This window comes from Trachurus japonicus, chromosome 9 (assembly GCF_045865225.1).
Source record: "Trachurus japonicus isolate A0001 chromosome 9, Traja_1.0".
NCBI classification, from domain to species: Eukaryota; Metazoa; Chordata; class Actinopteri; order Carangiformes; family Carangidae; genus Trachurus; species Trachurus japonicus.
Genome location: NC_140915.1, coordinates 38,376,215 through 38,394,548, shown reverse-complemented (window position 1 = coordinate 38,394,548; position 18,334 = coordinate 38,376,215). Strand labels below are relative to the sequence as shown.

At 43.0% G+C, this 18,334-nt stretch overlaps 1 protein-coding gene across 1 annotated transcript; it reads left to right on the top strand.

Annotated features, from left to right (window-relative positions):
- Positions 1 to 323: 323 nt before the first annotated feature.
- On the top strand, positions 324 to 15,652 carry cdca2 (cell division cycle associated 2). The gene is made up of 15 exons (XM_085787793.1): positions 324 to 452; positions 1,193 to 1,385; positions 1,724 to 1,860; positions 4,500 to 4,665; positions 5,020 to 5,174; positions 5,617 to 5,745; positions 9,161 to 9,290; positions 9,987 to 10,306; positions 10,658 to 10,709; positions 10,813 to 10,887; positions 11,642 to 11,787; positions 11,977 to 12,042; positions 12,284 to 12,355; positions 14,130 to 14,304; positions 14,431 to 15,652. Exons 2-15 carry the CDS (start codon positions 1,193 to 1,195, stop codon positions 15,354 to 15,356), a joined length of 2,742 nt encoding a protein of 913 aa, XP_085643919.1. The 5' UTR covers positions 324 to 452; the 3' UTR covers positions 15,357 to 15,652.
- Positions 15,653 to 18,334: the final 2,682 nt, after the last annotated feature.

Here is an 18,334-nt window from a genome sequence, read left to right as displayed (position 1 = left end):
ATCACATGGTCTGTTATCAAGCGTTTCTATTGGCCAGTTCATATTAAATTAGTTCCGGTCCCTTTTCAAGCCCTTAAAAATACGGAAGTTAGTTCCTTCTAACGATGCACTTTCCCATTTATTATGGGCAGTTTTTAAACGGAACGGGTTCGGGTGTTTCAAATATTATCTTTTTGAATCATCGAACAAGTCTGCAAAGTATACAGCGTCGTTTATGGTTGTATAAAAATACTTACAAATGTGGCAGCGTTTTTCCGCGGAGCGATCTATGTGCCGCCGCCGCCGGGCTCTTGCGTGGAGCGTGGTTTGAATCACCCTCTGCTGCTCTTTTATGACGTTTTTTATTTTTTATGAACATGCATTGAGAAATTGATGCCTTTTACCTGGTATTTTAGTCGTTTTATAGATATTTTAACAGCACAACTCCCTGTCATTTACCTTACATACACCAGGTAAGTGATAAACTTGCTGTCACTCCGTATGAATACTACTGTTGCTGTGAGCTAACGTCCACTATCAGGAGACAATCGTTAAACAACTAAATGTAGTTTTATTTCTCCTGGACAGTAACGTCCCTGGCTGTCGTCTGTTAGCTGGCAGATGTTAGAGACGCATTCAGTCCATTGTGTGTATTTAGTAACTGAATTATTATGATGCCCATGTGTAAAGTTTTGAGTTGTTTTCCTACGTTAACGGGGGATATTAGGCTAACTACTTTAGCATCCAGCTAACAACACACAACGAGTCAAGGACACACACTTATAACATTATGGACTCAACATGAACTTTTGTTCATGCAAAATGTTGAATTCATATAGTTATTCACTGTATTTGCCACCAAGCCAGAGGATACTGTGGAAATGCAGCTGACTAATCGTCTGCTGTTATCCATCACGTTTCAACTAACGTTACTTAGCATGGTTGATAATGTAACGTTACGTTACAGGTCCTTTTTGGTTACATCTACTTTATTGATCCCAGGCTGAAGAATTATTGTGTCATAGCAGCAAGCATCCACACACAGTGTAAACAGAAAAGCAAAAGAATAAAATAGAAAGAGTTTGAGTAAAAGTATACACATAAGAATAAGAGGTAGGCCTAGTGTACAAAAGGCTACATGTTGTATACGACAGATATACAGTGTTTTTGTTTGTAAAAAATGTATTGATGAGCATTTAACTTGTCTATGCAGATGGCAACCTCAGAGATGAGCAGGACTGACGCTGAGGGAGATCAGAGGGAGAAGATGTTGTCCCCCTCTGAAGAGGATGCCCCCCCTGTTTTCGGTGGCACCTCAGACCCCCTGAGTTTCTCCAAGCTCACACCTCATCAGTTTGGCATCTCTGTCCAGAGTTTTACGCCAGCAACATCATCAAAACGCAAAGGTGAGAGGACTGGTCCTTGTTCAACAACTAAGACCATCCCATACAGAGTTTGTATTATTCTGTTGTATGCAGCCACCGCAGGAAGAGGCCATGGGAAATGCTGTAGAAATAGTTGATGGGTTTGTTGAAATCTGTAATATTAGGATTTAAACATTTCTAGTTTAAATTCTAGATTTAAACATGACTATACCAAGCCATATTGCAGGCAAAACTGTTATCAAAAGAGCAACAGGTTTCCCCCTAAGTACCACAGATTTATAAAACATAGCCCTAAGTAAAAGCCTAGAATGTTTCTATTCAATGTTAATCAAGTCATATGCTTCCTCCTCTGCCTTTAGATAAGTCTCGTCTAGCACAAATAAAGGCAAGGCGACAGTCCAGTATTGGTGCCCGGGGCTCCCCAGAAACAAACTCCCTGATTCGCTTCATTGCACAACAGAGAATGAAGACTCCACCATCCCATCAAACCCCAGAGGTGAGATGCATCTCAGGATGTAGTTTAGCAAATCTTGCAGCTCAGTCATGTCGTTTGAGTAGTTTGGTGATCAGTATTGAAGCTGACATGTCATTTTGATTTTGTACATGATCACTCTGTCAGAGACGCACAAGGACTGTCACTACTAAAACTACATACAGTTATTAATTAGTGCATACATATTATTTATATATACTGAACGATACTGATGTACTGAACTTTTGTCTTTAACAAAATATCTCTGATTCCCTTATGCTTCAGCAGTTAATTAGAGATGAGTTGAAACTGGATCAGCCCATTGAACCCAGCAGCAAATTCATCAACTTTAATAATGCATAGGCACACACATTGAAGCATTTATATTTTAAAGTCTATTTAACTTAATAATTATAAATGAAATTTATATTTATTGTCAAACATGCTTGCGATTCTGCTCTGTCTGCAATTATATGGTAATTATTGCAGGTGAACTGATGATGTTGGAGTGTAGGCTGATAGGATAATGATATTTGGTGCAGGAAAACACTGATAGCCAATTAATTGGTTGATAGCCCACAAAAAACTGACATTGTTGTAAAAGAACAAGTCTGTGAGTTGGAGGTATTTAGTAAAAATGTCAATATTCAATGTTTTAAACTAGTTATGTAGTTGTCCTGTTTGCTGTAGTGCAACGTGTCTATTATAAGGCAGTAGTCTTTCTGTATTTATTTCCTGATGTAAATTTTTTTCAAAGTTAAGATGGTAATGCTTCGATGTAATATAAATACCTACAGTGAGAGAGATAAAGCAGCAAACCTCTGTGGCCCGTTATCTTTTTCTATTCTCATAGATTAGACTGAATTGTAGACACACACACACACACACACACACACACACACACACACACAGTGGCTGGTTAATCCTGATTGCATTTCCACATGTTTCTCAATGAACTCAATAATATCCCATTGGAAACAGATCTAAAATGTCAATAGATTAAGAAAGAATGAAGAACCTCGTTCAGTATCAGATCTCAGCAAACTTAATGTTTGCCACAGAAATAATGAAACTTTCCAAAATGTCAGTTTTGAATGTCTTCTAGTTGGATTACCACTAGACAAGCTCTGGTGTTTTTGGTTTTATCAATATTGTCTGTCAGCACAGATTCTTAATAGGCAGCTTGCATAAGATATCTGCCTGAGCTCACTGGAGGTGTGCACTAAAAGGCCAGATGGAGTGAATTTTCTCACAAGCGCAAATGACTGGTATGATGGATTTGAATGAAAGCTGAGCATGTATTTCGCATTACAAATTTAGACAGACAGCGGTAACTAAGGTGATATTAAAAAGATATGTTTTTCAGTCAACACACTCAGCAGCAGAATGTCCCATATTTTGGGGGCACAGACAGTGAGCTAGCCTAAAGCTAGGACTCTGTGACATAAGAGGGGAAAGGCCATTTAAAAACTACGAGAAGAACTTTTATAACTTTTATAAGTTAATTGAGGTGTAAGAAAATATGAATACATTAAAATATCATTGTATCTTCTGACGTGAAGGGCTGTATCAACGTTTAATCTATAGATTACATGATAACAGTCCTTGACATTGCACAAAAGGTAGTACTGTGTTCTTGGATGTAAGAACAGTGAAATACAAATACAGGTGCAACTGTCTAAATGCATAGAAATAATATGACTTTTGTTTTAAATGCAATCACCTGGCTTACAGTATCCCAATCACAAGATATTATATTGTCACCCACCTTTGGGATGTGTTGTATGGCAAGATTGGTCAATATGGCAGTATAAGTTGTGTGCAACAGGAGTTGTTGTTGAAACATTTAAGTTTTTATGAACACACTGGGGTTGGTGTGCAGCTAAACTACATGGCTGTTGGCCAGTACACAGAGCTCTACAGTAAATAAGTGTGAATGAGCTTTTCAGCATCTTGCTGGCTTAGTGGAGGTCTCACCATTGTAATGTTCCACAAATGATAAAAGATTTTTTTTAGTTGAGATCAGAATTTACATTGACACCAATGTGTCTTGTTTTAATGTCTGAAAGGCCCGGTGCCCTGGTTTAGCAAGAGTAAGATTTCTCAAGATATGTTTTGGGTGAACTAGGAGGATCTGAGTCTTATCTTCATTTAGCCATGTGATGATGACAGAGCTGTGAGTATTTGGAGCACAGCGAGCCTAGCGTGAACAGCAGAGCAGGGTATCATGTTGCCAAAGTGGTTTAAGAAGTTTCTGTGGACTTTTTGTCATTTTTTCCACCGTGAAAAGCAATTCTCAAGTCCGCAGGCGGTGAGTCTGATTCTAAAGAGATACATTTTTCAGTCATAATTCACTTCAGGGAAAGAATTCTTTTACTGCCTTGTGTGAATTGTAATGACAGAATATTCTCAAGGTGCTTCATAGCAAACCGTAATATTCCTGGAAGTGTGTCTTCTTAGTATTAAGGCCAAACCTCTTCTTGCTTAGTGGGGGTACAGGCCCCCACTCAAATTCATCATGTAGGGTTGTGTAATGATGTGGTGCTGCCTCCCACTAATACTACTCCCGTGATTTCCTAAGAGTATGACTTGTCAATCTGCATCACTGAACAGATATGTTTGGGTTGTTTTTTTTTCTCCTTCTTTGCTGTGTCAACTCTCAGCATGTCAGGAGAAGCCCCTTCCTTCCGCGGGTCGCATCCACGCTGCGGGAGAAGATGGCCTCCTTCCAGCGCTTGATGGATGAGGAGGAGAGTGAGGTCTGTGATCCGATGCCAAGCCAGGACAGAAACATTGGAGGATGCATCAAGACAAGAGATTATCTGTCTGGTGAGGCTGCCTCATTGCCACAGGATTAATAGTTTCATCTCTGGAAGAGGATCTATGCCAGTAGGATTTCTTTATGATGTCTGCAGGCACCGTTCAAAGCAGTGGATTAATGCATAGCACAGTTAAGGCCGAACTCCGACAACAGACATTACTTTTTAAGCTCGGTCAGCCTATTAAATGAGCCGCTTTCTGAGGTCTTTGTTTCTGAAGTGAGACTGTATGTCTATTATTTTTGATCAAGTCTGTCTTGACCTTTTTTCAGCATTAATGCTCACTCCGTGTGATGTTTTTAGTCAGCCTAAATGTCTCCAAGTCTCATTTGTTTTTGAATGTTTTTGTAATATTATTTCTCAGACGGGAGCAACATTGATGGAGCCAAGGAGAACCACCCACCCCTGATGACGCCCGCACCCAAAAAGAGGAGGTGCCTGGGCCCCCTGGAAGCCTGCGAGGTGCAGATTAGAGAGGCCGGAGCTCCCATGCTCCACTTCAATTTGAAGGAGCAGAAGGTACACTCACTCTGACCATGTTCTGACTTGACTGCTGTAAATAATTTAACTAAAAGGTTTTTACCTCTGTGCACTTGGCTTCCATTGAATCCGCTGATTATTTTTAACTTCTCTATGAATGGTAGATGTCAGTGCTACACAGGTCTTTTCAACTACATGCACCCGAAAAGAGAAAAACAGCACTCACAAAGCAAGTTTGATTTTAAGTGCTGGGTACTGGGGTTTATTTATTAATGCATTTTCTTCATCTTTGTTTTTCAACGTGGAGCTTTTACTCCTATTGTGTGAATAGCATAATCAGATTTTAAATATTCTATATCACTCAAACACACCAAAAGAGCAGTTTGGTAAATGTAATATGTTCTGTTCCTATGAGAGAAGTGTTCTTGCGGTGTCGCAGTGCAGAATGAAAGCAGCAGGATTTCCTTTATTATGTCCACAGGAGGCTGACGAACCAGTGACACAAGGACCACTGCAATCCAGAAAGACTGTGGACGAGGCCCAAGCTGGGCTTATTTCGCCAGCCCGACATGATGCGTTTCAGGCCTGTACCCCCACTAAGGAAGAACAGGTCTGGTCTTAATCCCCCCACACACACACACGCACAGAAAAAAGTTGGTAGCATTACAAAAATCCCCATGGCTTGAATTAACAAAGTGAAACGACATGAATTGATATTTGTATCTTAAACTAACCCAGCACACAAGTTAGTAAAACGTGTACTGGCAGACAGTAGTGAGGTGCAGCAGTAGACCAGCTGGTAACTACGTAGACCTACGATATCATTGTCCTGCCTGAGAGCAAGACCAGACGGTGACTGTCTGCCATCTTAACCAACAGTTGTCAAGTTGAAAGTACTCGACGTGTGATCATGCAAGCAACGGAGAGCGCCAAACCTTCACTAGATTTAGTCAAACACTGTTTAGGGCTGCAACAAGTGGCATATTTTACTATCTGAATGTTCAAAGTAGTTCTCGAGTACTCCTTGTGGACGGGTCCTTGCCGTTTTTCTATCTGTCTGTGTATCTTCAAAAACTGGTACAATTATTTACCAGAGAGGGGCGCACAACAACAATTTCACAGCGGGCGGCGATGGCCTTAATGTTTTTAATGTAGCCTTTATGCTGTGAGTCGAAGAGAGGCGTCGTGTTAGACAAGTTAAAATTAAATCCTGCTGCGGCACAAACAGTGAGACCGAGATGCCCTGTCTGTGTCGGCCGACGGACCATCACACTCCGCAGGCGGCTGTGGCATGAAACGGTGGTTGCCAAGACCTGAAGACCAGACCGATCCCTTCCCTTCAGGGAGGGAGAGGGGGGGTGAAATGGCACTCGGATGCCGCCCAAACCGAGCAAGTATTCGAGTACTTGGATATCGGCTACAGCCATAACTCTGTTATATTGCAGTTCTTGCTTTCATCTAAGATGTAATAGCCCAAGTTGATCTTACCAGCCTTTGTTTGGCCATATGAGAGCTGTATTGAAAACATTTCCATTTTGAAATCACATCTTCCCCCAGAGGACCACTGGTAGACTTTTATTATGAAGCAGCTGTAGGGCTGGCAGTTGATTTATCATGGAGGTCAGCGCTGATTGTAGTTGCCGTAAAAAACTGGTCAAGACAGAAAAATGTTTCAATTTAAAACAGGTGCACTTTCTCTGAGTGAACTGGGAATCAGATTAATATCTGATCAAGCGATGTGAATGTAGGATCTGAAAGAGCAACACTACTAAAATAAATGATACTAGACTCCTTCATCACTCCCCTTTGTCAGTGGATCGGATTTAATGATGGAGTTTTACAATTTTGGAAATGCACATTTTTAAAATTCAAGATTCAGCCACCTCCATTACAGTAAAGCACTGCATTCTTGGCCTCACCGGAACAGCTATAGATATACAGATAGTGTGGGATTGACAGTCTCATCTAATTCTCAGCAACAAAATCTCTTTTTCTGAATTTCTGAACCTTATATGGCAAAAGAAGAAAAAAAACATTTCTACGGGGGTTCATATGAATGGACTAAATAAAGACAATTAAAGCAGCAAAGGGAAATGGATCTCCATTGAAGAGTGTGACAGGTTCACACCCAGTTGCTGTCCTATCCAGACCTGGGCCTATAACCTATAAAGTACTGATAATTATTTTATTTTGACAGTTTGTGTTTTAACTGGCGAAGCTTTTCTAGCTTTGGTCACATGATGCTACTCATGTATGAGTGAGGCTGAAATTAGGTTTCCATTTGGAATAGTAAACTGTTTTGGGGTGTCTGTGGAACTGTCTTAGGACTAACTAGACTGTCAGAGTGGAGAAGGCGTTCTAGTGTTAACATTTCCAAAAGCATGTGGCTGCAGGTCTCCAGACTGCCCCTAAAATTTGAGACAGTGCAAGTAAATTTTTCATCTACTTGCACGGGTGCCTTCCAAGTCGATTTACAGTGTGCATCCCTAAATGTTCTGGTTGCGCTCCTAAAATTTTCAGTTTGGGGCCACTGTGCTCCTAGTAAAAAAAAAAGCTATTCTGGAGCCCTGATGTGGCCACATGTGGCCTGGACCACCACCAAATATGGTCTGAATCATCTAAAAATGCACCCTGAATGTGGCTGTGTTCACCCAGTGGAGAACATAAAGCTCCACTTATTGAGATCACCTGAGAGATTTGTTAATTCCAGGTCTGAAGAGGGACAGCGGACAGTGAGATATACACATACACACACACACACACACACACACGGAGATTAGATGAGATGAGAGGAGAAACAGTCAAAACAGAAGACGGAAGAGGGAAGGGGTTAGAAAAAGATGTGTTGAAGCAGCTCATTTGTTAATATGTGTTGAGATCAGTAATTAGAAAAAATGGCTGAGACTGTTAAGATTTGAAAAGGAGTTAACACAAAGAAGAAAAAGGAGAAACTCGGGATACATTTGTTTCGCTACCATTTAAAAAAAAAATTAGGCACTTTCTTTTTCAAAAGCCTTTTGCTGTGTATTAATTGTTATTTAGAGCGCTAATTCCCCTTGAAATGAGAGAACAAACATTTAATTATTAGGGTACAATGTTAGGACAGTTAGTGTAGGAATTGTTTTTATTCATTGAATTTAAACAAATGTTCATACACTCAAAAACTCACATTCAGTGAACAGTCAGCAGGGAGCAGGGAGCTCTAGCGTACGTCGGCCTCCAGCATGTCCTGGCTGCAACAAAATCTTTATTCACATGTTTCAAACATGAAAAGACCAAAAATGAAAGAGCGCTATGCGGAGATGAATGAACGCAGCGATATTGTCGCTTCAGGCGCTCGTTCATCACCATGGTGCTGCTGTGGTATCGGTTCTTCTGCTGCACGTGTTCACAACCCGACGGTGTGTTGTACGTGTCGACGTATTCACGTCATCGATTAGGTCAATTAATCGGGACAGCCCTAAACAAATAATCCCTCTATATCAACGTGATGACGTATGTGTCGGAGGCAACCGTGCTTGAGCACCCTGGGGCTCAGGGTAATGAAGAAGAAGAAGTAAAATACTTTATTCATTCCCTGGAGGGAAATTCAAATTGTCCAGCAGCTTACATAACCTATGATGATATGATATAAACGTCAAGTAAACGTGTATAGCCCAGCAAGTGGCTTTGTGCATTTTGATGGCAGCAGCAGGAGTCTCTTCCTGTTGTGCAGGTCAGGGAGATGAGCCTGTTACTGCGGCTGCTCCTCTGACCTGTGAGAGTCTTGTGTAGAGGGTGTTCGGGGCGTTCTCCGTTTCAATGAAAAAACCTCTTCTCTTGAAAAATGTGAGTGCGGGCCAGCGGGGGACCGGGGAGGGAGGGGGTGATTCGTACTTCAGCACAGTACGGAACAACTGGCCCTAGTGTGAGTGCACCCTCAGACACATTTCTATAAAACTTACTGTACCTAACAAAGTGTTTTGTGAAGCTGCTCAAAGTACTTTCCACCAGAATGGGGGATCTCATGGATTCTCTCCCTGCAGGACGGTGTCTTTGAACTCATGAGCCCCGGCCGGCTGCCACCTGATGATCCTGCAGCAGCCTCACCAGCTCAGTCTGCCTCCCCTGTCAACATCCCCTCTGTCTCTACTCTGCTGGAGAAGAAGCCCACAGGTAAACCCACTGTTCTCTGTGGCCACGTTAGAGTAGCTGGCCTTTTATCTAGTTTAGTTTGCCATTTGAGGCCAGGCCGGATGCTGTGTATCCAGGCTCCATACCAGGAGAGTGTCCATCCTGCATGTTCACAGGAAATTCACCACCAACCTTTTGAGTTTTTCAGTGTTGGAGAACATTATTATGTATTTTAGCTAGTGTCTATGCAGTGTTTTTGTGATGATCTATGCACATTTGTTAATACAGAATAGATGTACGGTTTGTTGACGTTCCGCTCCAGTCCATTTCAGCATAAGCAAAGCTTTACACACAGGTCATCTGCCTCTTACTCTGCATAACTGTTGGATTTGTTTGTCGATCAACTGTGTCTGTGAAACCCTGGAAATCACTAAGTACCTACTTGTTGCCATAGAAACACTCCAGAGACACTGGGGAGTTCCAAAAATGGAGTGAAAAGTTTACATCGACCAAAGTTTCAGTTTTGCAAGGCAGCAGCGAGGGTCTTGTAAAACGTTTCTTTTGTTTGTACACAATCCATCATTTTCTACATGGAGTTCAAACAAAAACACTCAAACACAAAATTCATTAATCTGACCTCAATCTTTGGGCCAAATTTTATGATGACATAAGAAACTCGGATCCAAAGATTTGGTATTATAACAGGCTCATTCATTCAAGATTTCCCTCTCTGTCCAGGAGAGGGCGAGTCCACTGGGATTTCCTCGGTGAGGAAGAAGGTGCGTTTTGGAGGTCCGCTCTCACCTGAGTTCTTCGACAAGAACCTGCCCCCCAGCACCCCGCTTCAGAAGGGGGCCACACCGGCCCGAGCGCCAACACCTGGTCAAGGCACACTGCGCTCGCTGCTCAAGACGCCGCAGAGGAGCGAATCCAAGACACACGGGGCTCAGCCAGACCTCAGCAGCCCCACCATGTTTGGCGCCTCTCCTACATTTGCGTTCTCTCGCCGCTGCAGTTTGCAGCTCGTGGGCGAGGACGGTGAAGAGAAGTTTGACAAGGTAGACAAGATGCCAATTTTGATTTTTATTGAATATAATAGTTCCAGTGTTGATCGTTAACTGTGAGAGAACCTGGACAGTTTGGCAGCACATGGCCACAAACATCCAGGAAATTAGACCAGATCAGATTTTTGTTCTATGTCCTGACACAGTAGCCCTGCTTTTCCTCGTATACATGTATGTTAAAGTTAAATACAGTATCTAAGTTGTGTTGTTTATTTATCCTCACTGATAAAAACCATGATATGACCCACTATCATGTCTAGTGTATGTCTAGAAAATCTCAATAGTACATGTTAAAATTCATCACTGAGCACTGCAGCATTGTTTTTCTTTATTTTCTGATACTAGATTGTTTTCCCTTCAATGGAGGAGATTGACTGTGCAGCGATGGGAAGCACAGGTTGGTTATTGCAGTTTCATCCTGAATGCTCTAGTTCATTGTCTCTGGTAAATTGTAATTAAACTCTGATAACAGCTTTTCCCACACTGTTCCCAAATTTCAGAATTTATGTCAGAGTCCCAGCCTTTGAATTTAAATGCTGCTTTCATGGAGGAGTCTCTTTTTGAGGGAGAAAAGGGTGAGCTACCACCACAATGTGTTTTTTCCCTTTCTATTGTCCTTTTTCCCCATGTCTTCAATCCTCTCTTCTCTCTCTCTCTGGTAATTTTCCTACTGATTAGTTTACCATGCTAATTTACAGAATAAATAATGGTGTTAGGTTAAGTTATTATTTCAGCTGTAGTGGAGAGTGGGACAAGTTGAGCCACCCCATGTTGCTAGCAAACCCTAAGAAAAAATGAGCATGTGACCAAATATTTAGGTGCAAGGCATAATTAAATGATGCCTTGCTAAATATTTGGTCACATGCTCAATTTTTTCCTAACCCCTAATCCTGTGAAAGTAAGAACCAAATGAAATGATAAGATATTTATGTCCCAAAAAACGTTTTTCACTCTGGAAAGTGAATTCAGTTGATCACAAGTTTCATGAGAATTGTGTAGATGACCAAAAGAGATAATTATAAATTTATTTCATACCTGAGTTGTGGTATCTATCAGCTACAACATGGGGTAGAAAACGTTGCATGAAAGTGCACCATTTTAGCCGGGGACCAATAAAGTCGAGACCACTTTTTTTGGACACACTATAATTTCAAAACGTTACACTGCTGTTTCAAAATGTTACACTCATTCTGTTTGTTTGTAGGGATGCACAACATCCTGAAATATATGCAGATATATTAGTTAGAAATAAAACTGTAATTGTTTTGATGTAGTGATCCTGAATATGAAATGTGACTCATCTTACCCCACTCTGCCCTAATTCTGTAGACCTTTCCTCAGAGTCTGAGGTTAAACCCAGTCCAGCCTCCACCGTGGATGTCCTGGATGGGCCGGCCTCACTGCCAGAGGAGAAGCAGCCTGAAGCAGATGTTGAAGCTCCAGCTCCAGTCAGATCCAGCAGCTGCAGGAAAAAGGTGTTTTGTTTTTTGTTTATTATTCCACATTACATGGATGGGTCAGTGGTCATCTAAGATATATTTTAAGCCACACCCTGCTCCACATAGATTTGGTTTGTTAGTGAGGAAATTAATTCTGTTGTCTACAGAAACTCATACTATGAAACTTCCATTTTATGCAACAAAACTTCTACATGTCTGTGTTAGCAGCCAGAACCAGAGTGTGAATCCATGGGTGACGCTCCGGCCCGCTCCAGCAGCCGAAAGAGAAAGGTCTGTTCTTCACACAAACTGCTCTCTGCTTGATCTCACTTGCACAATTCTCCGTGTACCTGACAAGATTGTCTTTCTCAATAATTTAGGGGTCATAACATTCTGCTATCTAATCTACTGTTTAATTCCACCGGTTCTGAACTTAATCAGATCCAACGATATCCTCTGTCTGTGAGTGAGACAGAGTGGCACAGACATCCTCAATGTAACACATCCCGGTGCCAATTCTTTGCTCCCCCAGCAACCAGAGGAGAGTGAACCTGCGAAGAGGTCGACACGCTCCGCTGCCAAGTCGGCCGCCGGGAAGATGAAGGTGAGTCGGTGGAGTCTGCTCGTTTGATTTCTCTTTACACCACTTCACCTAGGGATCTGCAGACCTGTCTTTGTGGGAGGTAGGCAGGAGCTGATGGCTGTACAATCTGACCACACTTTACTTTGCTGGAGTTGAGTATCTGTGTGGATATGTGATATGATATGATATGATATACATAACCACAGATTTGTCTTTTATCGCTCACCACATGTTGATAAAATAAAGGGAATTCATTCTTCAAGTAAATCATAAAGCCAAGTGGTGCATGAGTCAGCCCGCTGTTTGATTTTATTTATACACATGTAGTCAAGTTAAAGGGTGTGTGTGTGTGTGTGTGTGTGTGTGTGTGTGTGTGTGTGTGTGTGTGTGTGTGTGTGTGTGTGTGTGTGTGTGTGTGTGTGTGTGTGTGTGTGTGTGTGTGTGTGTGTGTGTGTGTGTGTGTGTGTGTGTGTGTGTGTGTGTGTGTGTGTGTGTGTGTGTGTGTGTGTGTGTGTGTGTGTGTGTGTGTGTTGCCTTTCACCCCCTGAGTGGCTCTCACACTGTCGACGTTCAAACACGGGTCACAAACAAACTTGGATGGATAGACAGACGGAATTAACGTTGACATTCTCCGCCACAGTCTGATGGTCCCTCTACAGCTTCAACATGAACTGGAAAAGGGAAATATTTTACTGTTTCAAATGGTTAAACTTTTATTTCACTGTGAGAACTCTGTGACGCACATTAATCACATTAATAGTCTCGTTCACCAGGCCTTTCTCCAGAAAAGAGAGGTCTGGCTTGTTGTAGTAGTAGCTCATGGAAGAACATCTCAGTAAATCTTGCAAGGCCACTGGGAGCTACTACTACTACTACTACAAGGCTAAAAACAGAGTAGACAATTGGTGAATTATTGATTTTGGGTGAAGTATCCCTTTAACTCTGTGGCACAGAAGAAGAGGATGAATCATACATGCAGTATAACCCTTGGTAGTGCGATACATTCATTCCTGGGTGTAGTGTTTTTATGGTATTCGCTGACAATAATAAAAGTGGGGAGCATCACCAGACTAGTGTTTTGGAAGTCGGTTCAGACAAGATTAATCTGTGGCCGTTCATCGCTGACAGTACATTCCCCAATGCATCGAACCTGCTATTTGAAGGCAGTCTGCAGCCTGGATAACTGTTGCTATCTTGACTGTGGCTCACATTACAACAGTCAATTTACTCAGCTTGTAGTGTCTGCCTCTTCTAACAGCTTTTGTAGTTTGTTTGTTTTTTTCCCTACACACAGACTCCATCCGGGCTGTGCATCCGTCTAAATGAATTCCTATTAACCTTCCAACTTTGGTTTGGATGCTGAGCAGATGAAATTTAATTAAAAGCAATGGTGTCACTGAGGTGGGGCTTTGATTATTAAATGGCAAATTAAAATGTAACATGCAATATTTAAGTCACCCTCACTCCTCCAGAGAAATACATCCCTTAAGGGACATAAAATTGAATCTACTATTGTTAATAATGTGATATATCATAAATATAGTTCATAATAACCTAGTCAGGAATGTAAGGGAGTGTGCTTTCTCCTCAGATGCTTTCACCTGCGATGGTTAAAATCCTCCAATCAAATAATTCTCATCATTCTCACAATAACTTTGCACTTGTTGAGGATGATGAGAATCAGTAACCTGAGTCATCTTCCATCATATGCAAAGTGGATACCGCTACTCACCAGCTAATAAAACACTCTGAGTAGAGAGAAGGCTCCTGCTCATGATGCAGATTGTTTCCGCAGGTGACCTCGGCAGCAGCACGGCGGTGGAACAGGGACGTGGACCGCTCCCTGTATGGTTTCCGGGTATACGCCTCCAAGATCCCAGCGCTGAGTCCCATCACAGAGAGGCTGTCTCTCATGAGTCAGTCTCCAGCTGTGCAGCAGAGTCCCTCCACCAGCTGCACACCACACCAAGGCAATTAACAGTTCACTATGGATTTAACTTCGTTGTGTTTTGGAGGGAAAATCATTGTGATCTACAACTATTTACAATGGTTCAAAATGTAGTCATAAATATGTCTGTTTTTATTTTTCCCAACAGCCTCAAATCCAGAGACCCACTTGAACCCTGAGACGGATGAAGACACACAGGCGACGGGTGACCTCACTGTGATGCATGCCTTGGAAAATCCTTTAGTCACATCTCTGAACTCCAGCACAGATAACACCACAGGGAAAGGCAGGAGGCCTCCGCCAAAGCAGAGGGTCAGAGGGAGAAAGCTGAAAAGGAAGGTCAGTGTTGCTCACTGTGACACGTTGAGCGAGGAGTCTGAAGACCAGACCGAAGGAAAATCAGAGGAGCACTGTGAAGACCAAACCACTCAAAGCCTTGAGGCGTCAGGAGAAACCCCCGTCACCCACACCGCACCCGAACAGGGAGCTGTGATTGAAGCTGATGCACCAACTTCTGCCAATAGACTCGGCACAGACTCAGAGTCAGGATGTCACGCTGGGCTAAAGGCCTGCTCACCTTCAAGGGAAGAACTCGACTACACTTTGAATCGGCCAGCAGAGGTAACACAAAGAAAAGCCAAGCAGGCCAGGAGGAGCTCCGCCAGCGGCCCAGCCCTACAGGAGCAGGGGGAGCAGCAGACGGAGGAGCACCCAAAGAGCCACGAGGTGGAGGAGAGTGCACGGGGGGGCCGAGCAGCCGGCCACGAAGACGACAGCAGGCTGAGCTCTGGCTGCCAGGAAGAGGAGGGGACGGCTAATTTGGATCTGGCCCCCTGGCAGTCTGACTTTAATTTTGAAGATGTGTTCAAACCTGTCGCCACTAGAGGGCAGCGGTCGGTTCGCCGCAGCCTGAGGAACCAGAGCGAAGCAGGCAGCAGCAGCATCAGTGCAGGACTCGCCTGGATGCCTTGGATCTCCCCCAACTCCGGTAAGGATGCCCGCAGGAAAACCCGGGGCCGACGCCTCAGTGCTGTCCCCTCCGTCCCCGTGGAGACACAGGACGATGCTTCATGAGACTTGAAATGGATCACATGGGACACTGTTCATCAGAGTGAACTGAGATTAAAGGGACATAACTGATGTGTTCATGACACCGGCATACATACCTAATCACCCTGTTTTCTTTTAGATTAAACGGAATACTTTTTCTTCGATGGGCTGATTGTTTAACATTATTATTGCTTTTGTTCTGTCTGAATTATTAGGGCTGACCAGCAATTTGTTGCCACATTCCCACCAGTAACCAAGCCTAGTCGATACACACTGAGAGCCCAGTCATGTCCGTTGACCACCTCCTAATCAATATCCAACCACTCAGCTGGTAATCACAGTGCATCTTCAGTCTCCCTCTCCAAAGTCACTGAATCGAGCATCACCGAATCAATATCTGCTCATTGTGGATAGATGAAGACGGCTGGGGGAGGGGAGGGAGAATGTGCCCCACACACACAAATCACATTAATAGGCTGAAGAAATTCTGTTTATTTGAGGAAGCTGGAGTGTTTTTTTGTTTGTTTTCTTTCGGTGATGGAGACGGTTGACACGCAGAGAAACGATACAAGTTGTTGTTGCCTCCAAGCTTTTAAAAGTAGGAATAAGGGTACTGTAGTCAAATTGGAAATTGTCTTACACATTGACTCAAATTGAGATGATGTTCTTGGTGAGTTTCCTGAAATGTGAAATTGTACCTTGCTAGACTGATGAAATAAATACTTTGGTTGCCAGCCATCATACCAAAACTGTGTTCATTTAAATAGATGATTAAGACTCATTCATTAGGAGCTCATCCACATAATAAAACAGCCGCTATCTCCACAAAATGTGATGTTCCAGCTGTGTGGTCACTTCACTTCCAGTTAGAGCAGCTTTCCTCTCACATTAACCGGGACCTTTAGCCATAACCAAATGAATTGCTGCATAAATTACAATTCTGATTTTCATTTCCAGCACAGCCAAATGTCTGGGAGTAAATTGACCTCTAACCTCAGATTCCACCAGTTACAGATTCAAATCAGCTCCTCTTTACTGGCTCCATCCATCTGTCAGGGAGGAACGAAGAGAGCGGTAACAAATTGAGTTTCAGATTCAGTTCACATAGGAAAATTGGCTTCCAGAATGATGCATGGCTGTAATCTATCCATCACTGGGTAATTGACTCCCTCCTTTTACATCAAGTCAGAGTTAACTTGGCTGAAGGACACCAGAGGTTTGTGACTCCTACTGCGTGTGCGCGCCAAGGTCTCGTTTGTATTCCCATGGAAGACGGATGGACAGAATCACAAAGCCAGCAGCAATGCAGTGTGGGGTGTTGACGCAGTGGGGCCACGCTGCCATCTGGTGGCGGCGGCCGGGAGCTGCAGGGAAAAGCAGCTATTCACCCAACAACTTAATCAATTATGAGGAGAAGAACAACTGATGTTATCACACAAAGAGGGAATAATTAAGTAGATGCACATTCATTTGCGTGAAAAGGGTTTCTTGTTGTGTGCTTTCTGAGCCCTTGAGGTTTGTGTGTGTCTTCCCCCCCCACCCCCCAACTCCATCGCTGCTGGTGTTGTGGCTGTGCTCCTTCCCTTGTCTTGATTTTAAAACTTAATTGGGAACATCTTAAGTGTGCAGCCAAACTGCTGCACCTCAATACAAGTGGGTGTGGGGTGTGTTTTCTGAGTGTGAGGGGGCGGGAGGAGGAGGGGGGAGAGAAAGAGAGAGTGTGTGCTCGTGTGTGTGTGTGTGTGTGTGTGTGTGTATTAGGGGTGTGAGGCCGAGTCCCCTGTCCCTGGCAGACGGGCATAGTGAAGACGGCTTAACACAAGAACAATGGGGTCCTTTGACCAAAACGACGCCCCCAAGACATGTGGCCTCCTATCACCGTGGCAACCCCCCATGGGATAGGGAGCGGGCTGACAGCTGGAGAGGAGGACTTTACAAAAATGGAGTCCATTTCTTTCCACTGAAGCTCCCAGCTCTATATCTTTCCCCTCTTCTCCCTGTCGTCCTGTGCTCCAGGCCCTTATGAATGTGACTTACGTCTCATTTTACAGCTTCATGTGATTGACTTTATGGACTTGACTCACCATCGACAATTCCTCCTCCCAATAAAAAAAAAAAAACTTAAAAAAACATCCCAACAGAAAGCAGCAAATCAAGTCTTTATGGGCTGTCAGTAATAAGAGAGCATTGATCTCATTGACAAATATCGGGCTGAGCCTCAAGATTTCACACTCACTGTACACTTGATTTTACGCCTCATTTTGAAACGGATGAGCACTTTCTGTAGGAACACAAAGAGGCATAATAAGTTATTTGTACTTTCCAGATTTAGAGACTTTCGTCTTTCAATTAGTTAATTAGTATCTGAATGGCATTAAGTTGTCCCGCTGCCTCGGTCCTTTCTGTGCTCTGTGCTGTGAGCCCTCCATTATTGATGCTGAGAGTTGCACTCTGTAAAGCCCGGCACAGCTCTCCCATGGAGCTGAAGACAGCAGGAGGAGGGCAACCAAACAAAGGCAGGACAACAACAAGAGACCCTCTAGCTGCTCTCACTCTGGTTCACTGTGCCACTGCGTCTCTGCAGGCTTCAAATGCCACTTTTTTGTTTTTCCATGGGTGTCATATCACTGCAGCTGCCAGTTGTTTTCTCCATAGAGTCATCTGCACATTATTATGGCACTTAACTTATTCAATCAAATATCATTGTTTTTGTCCAACCAACAGTTCAACATCATTAACAGATCAGTTTCTGTAGATCAGCTAATGCAGGAATTAACAAATTAGGTTATTCTTTAATTATCAGAGTTGTTTTCTCTCTTACACCACAACATATCAGATGTCTTTAAATAGTTTTCCAGCCAGTTCAATCATTAACATTTCCATTGTAGGTGCATTTCTCTCTCAGTAAACATCTTTGTAATGATTTATCCAACTTTACAGCAGCAGAAAGCGCTTTAAATAAATGCTCTTCAACTGCTTGAACTGCTCTTACAAGCTGATCT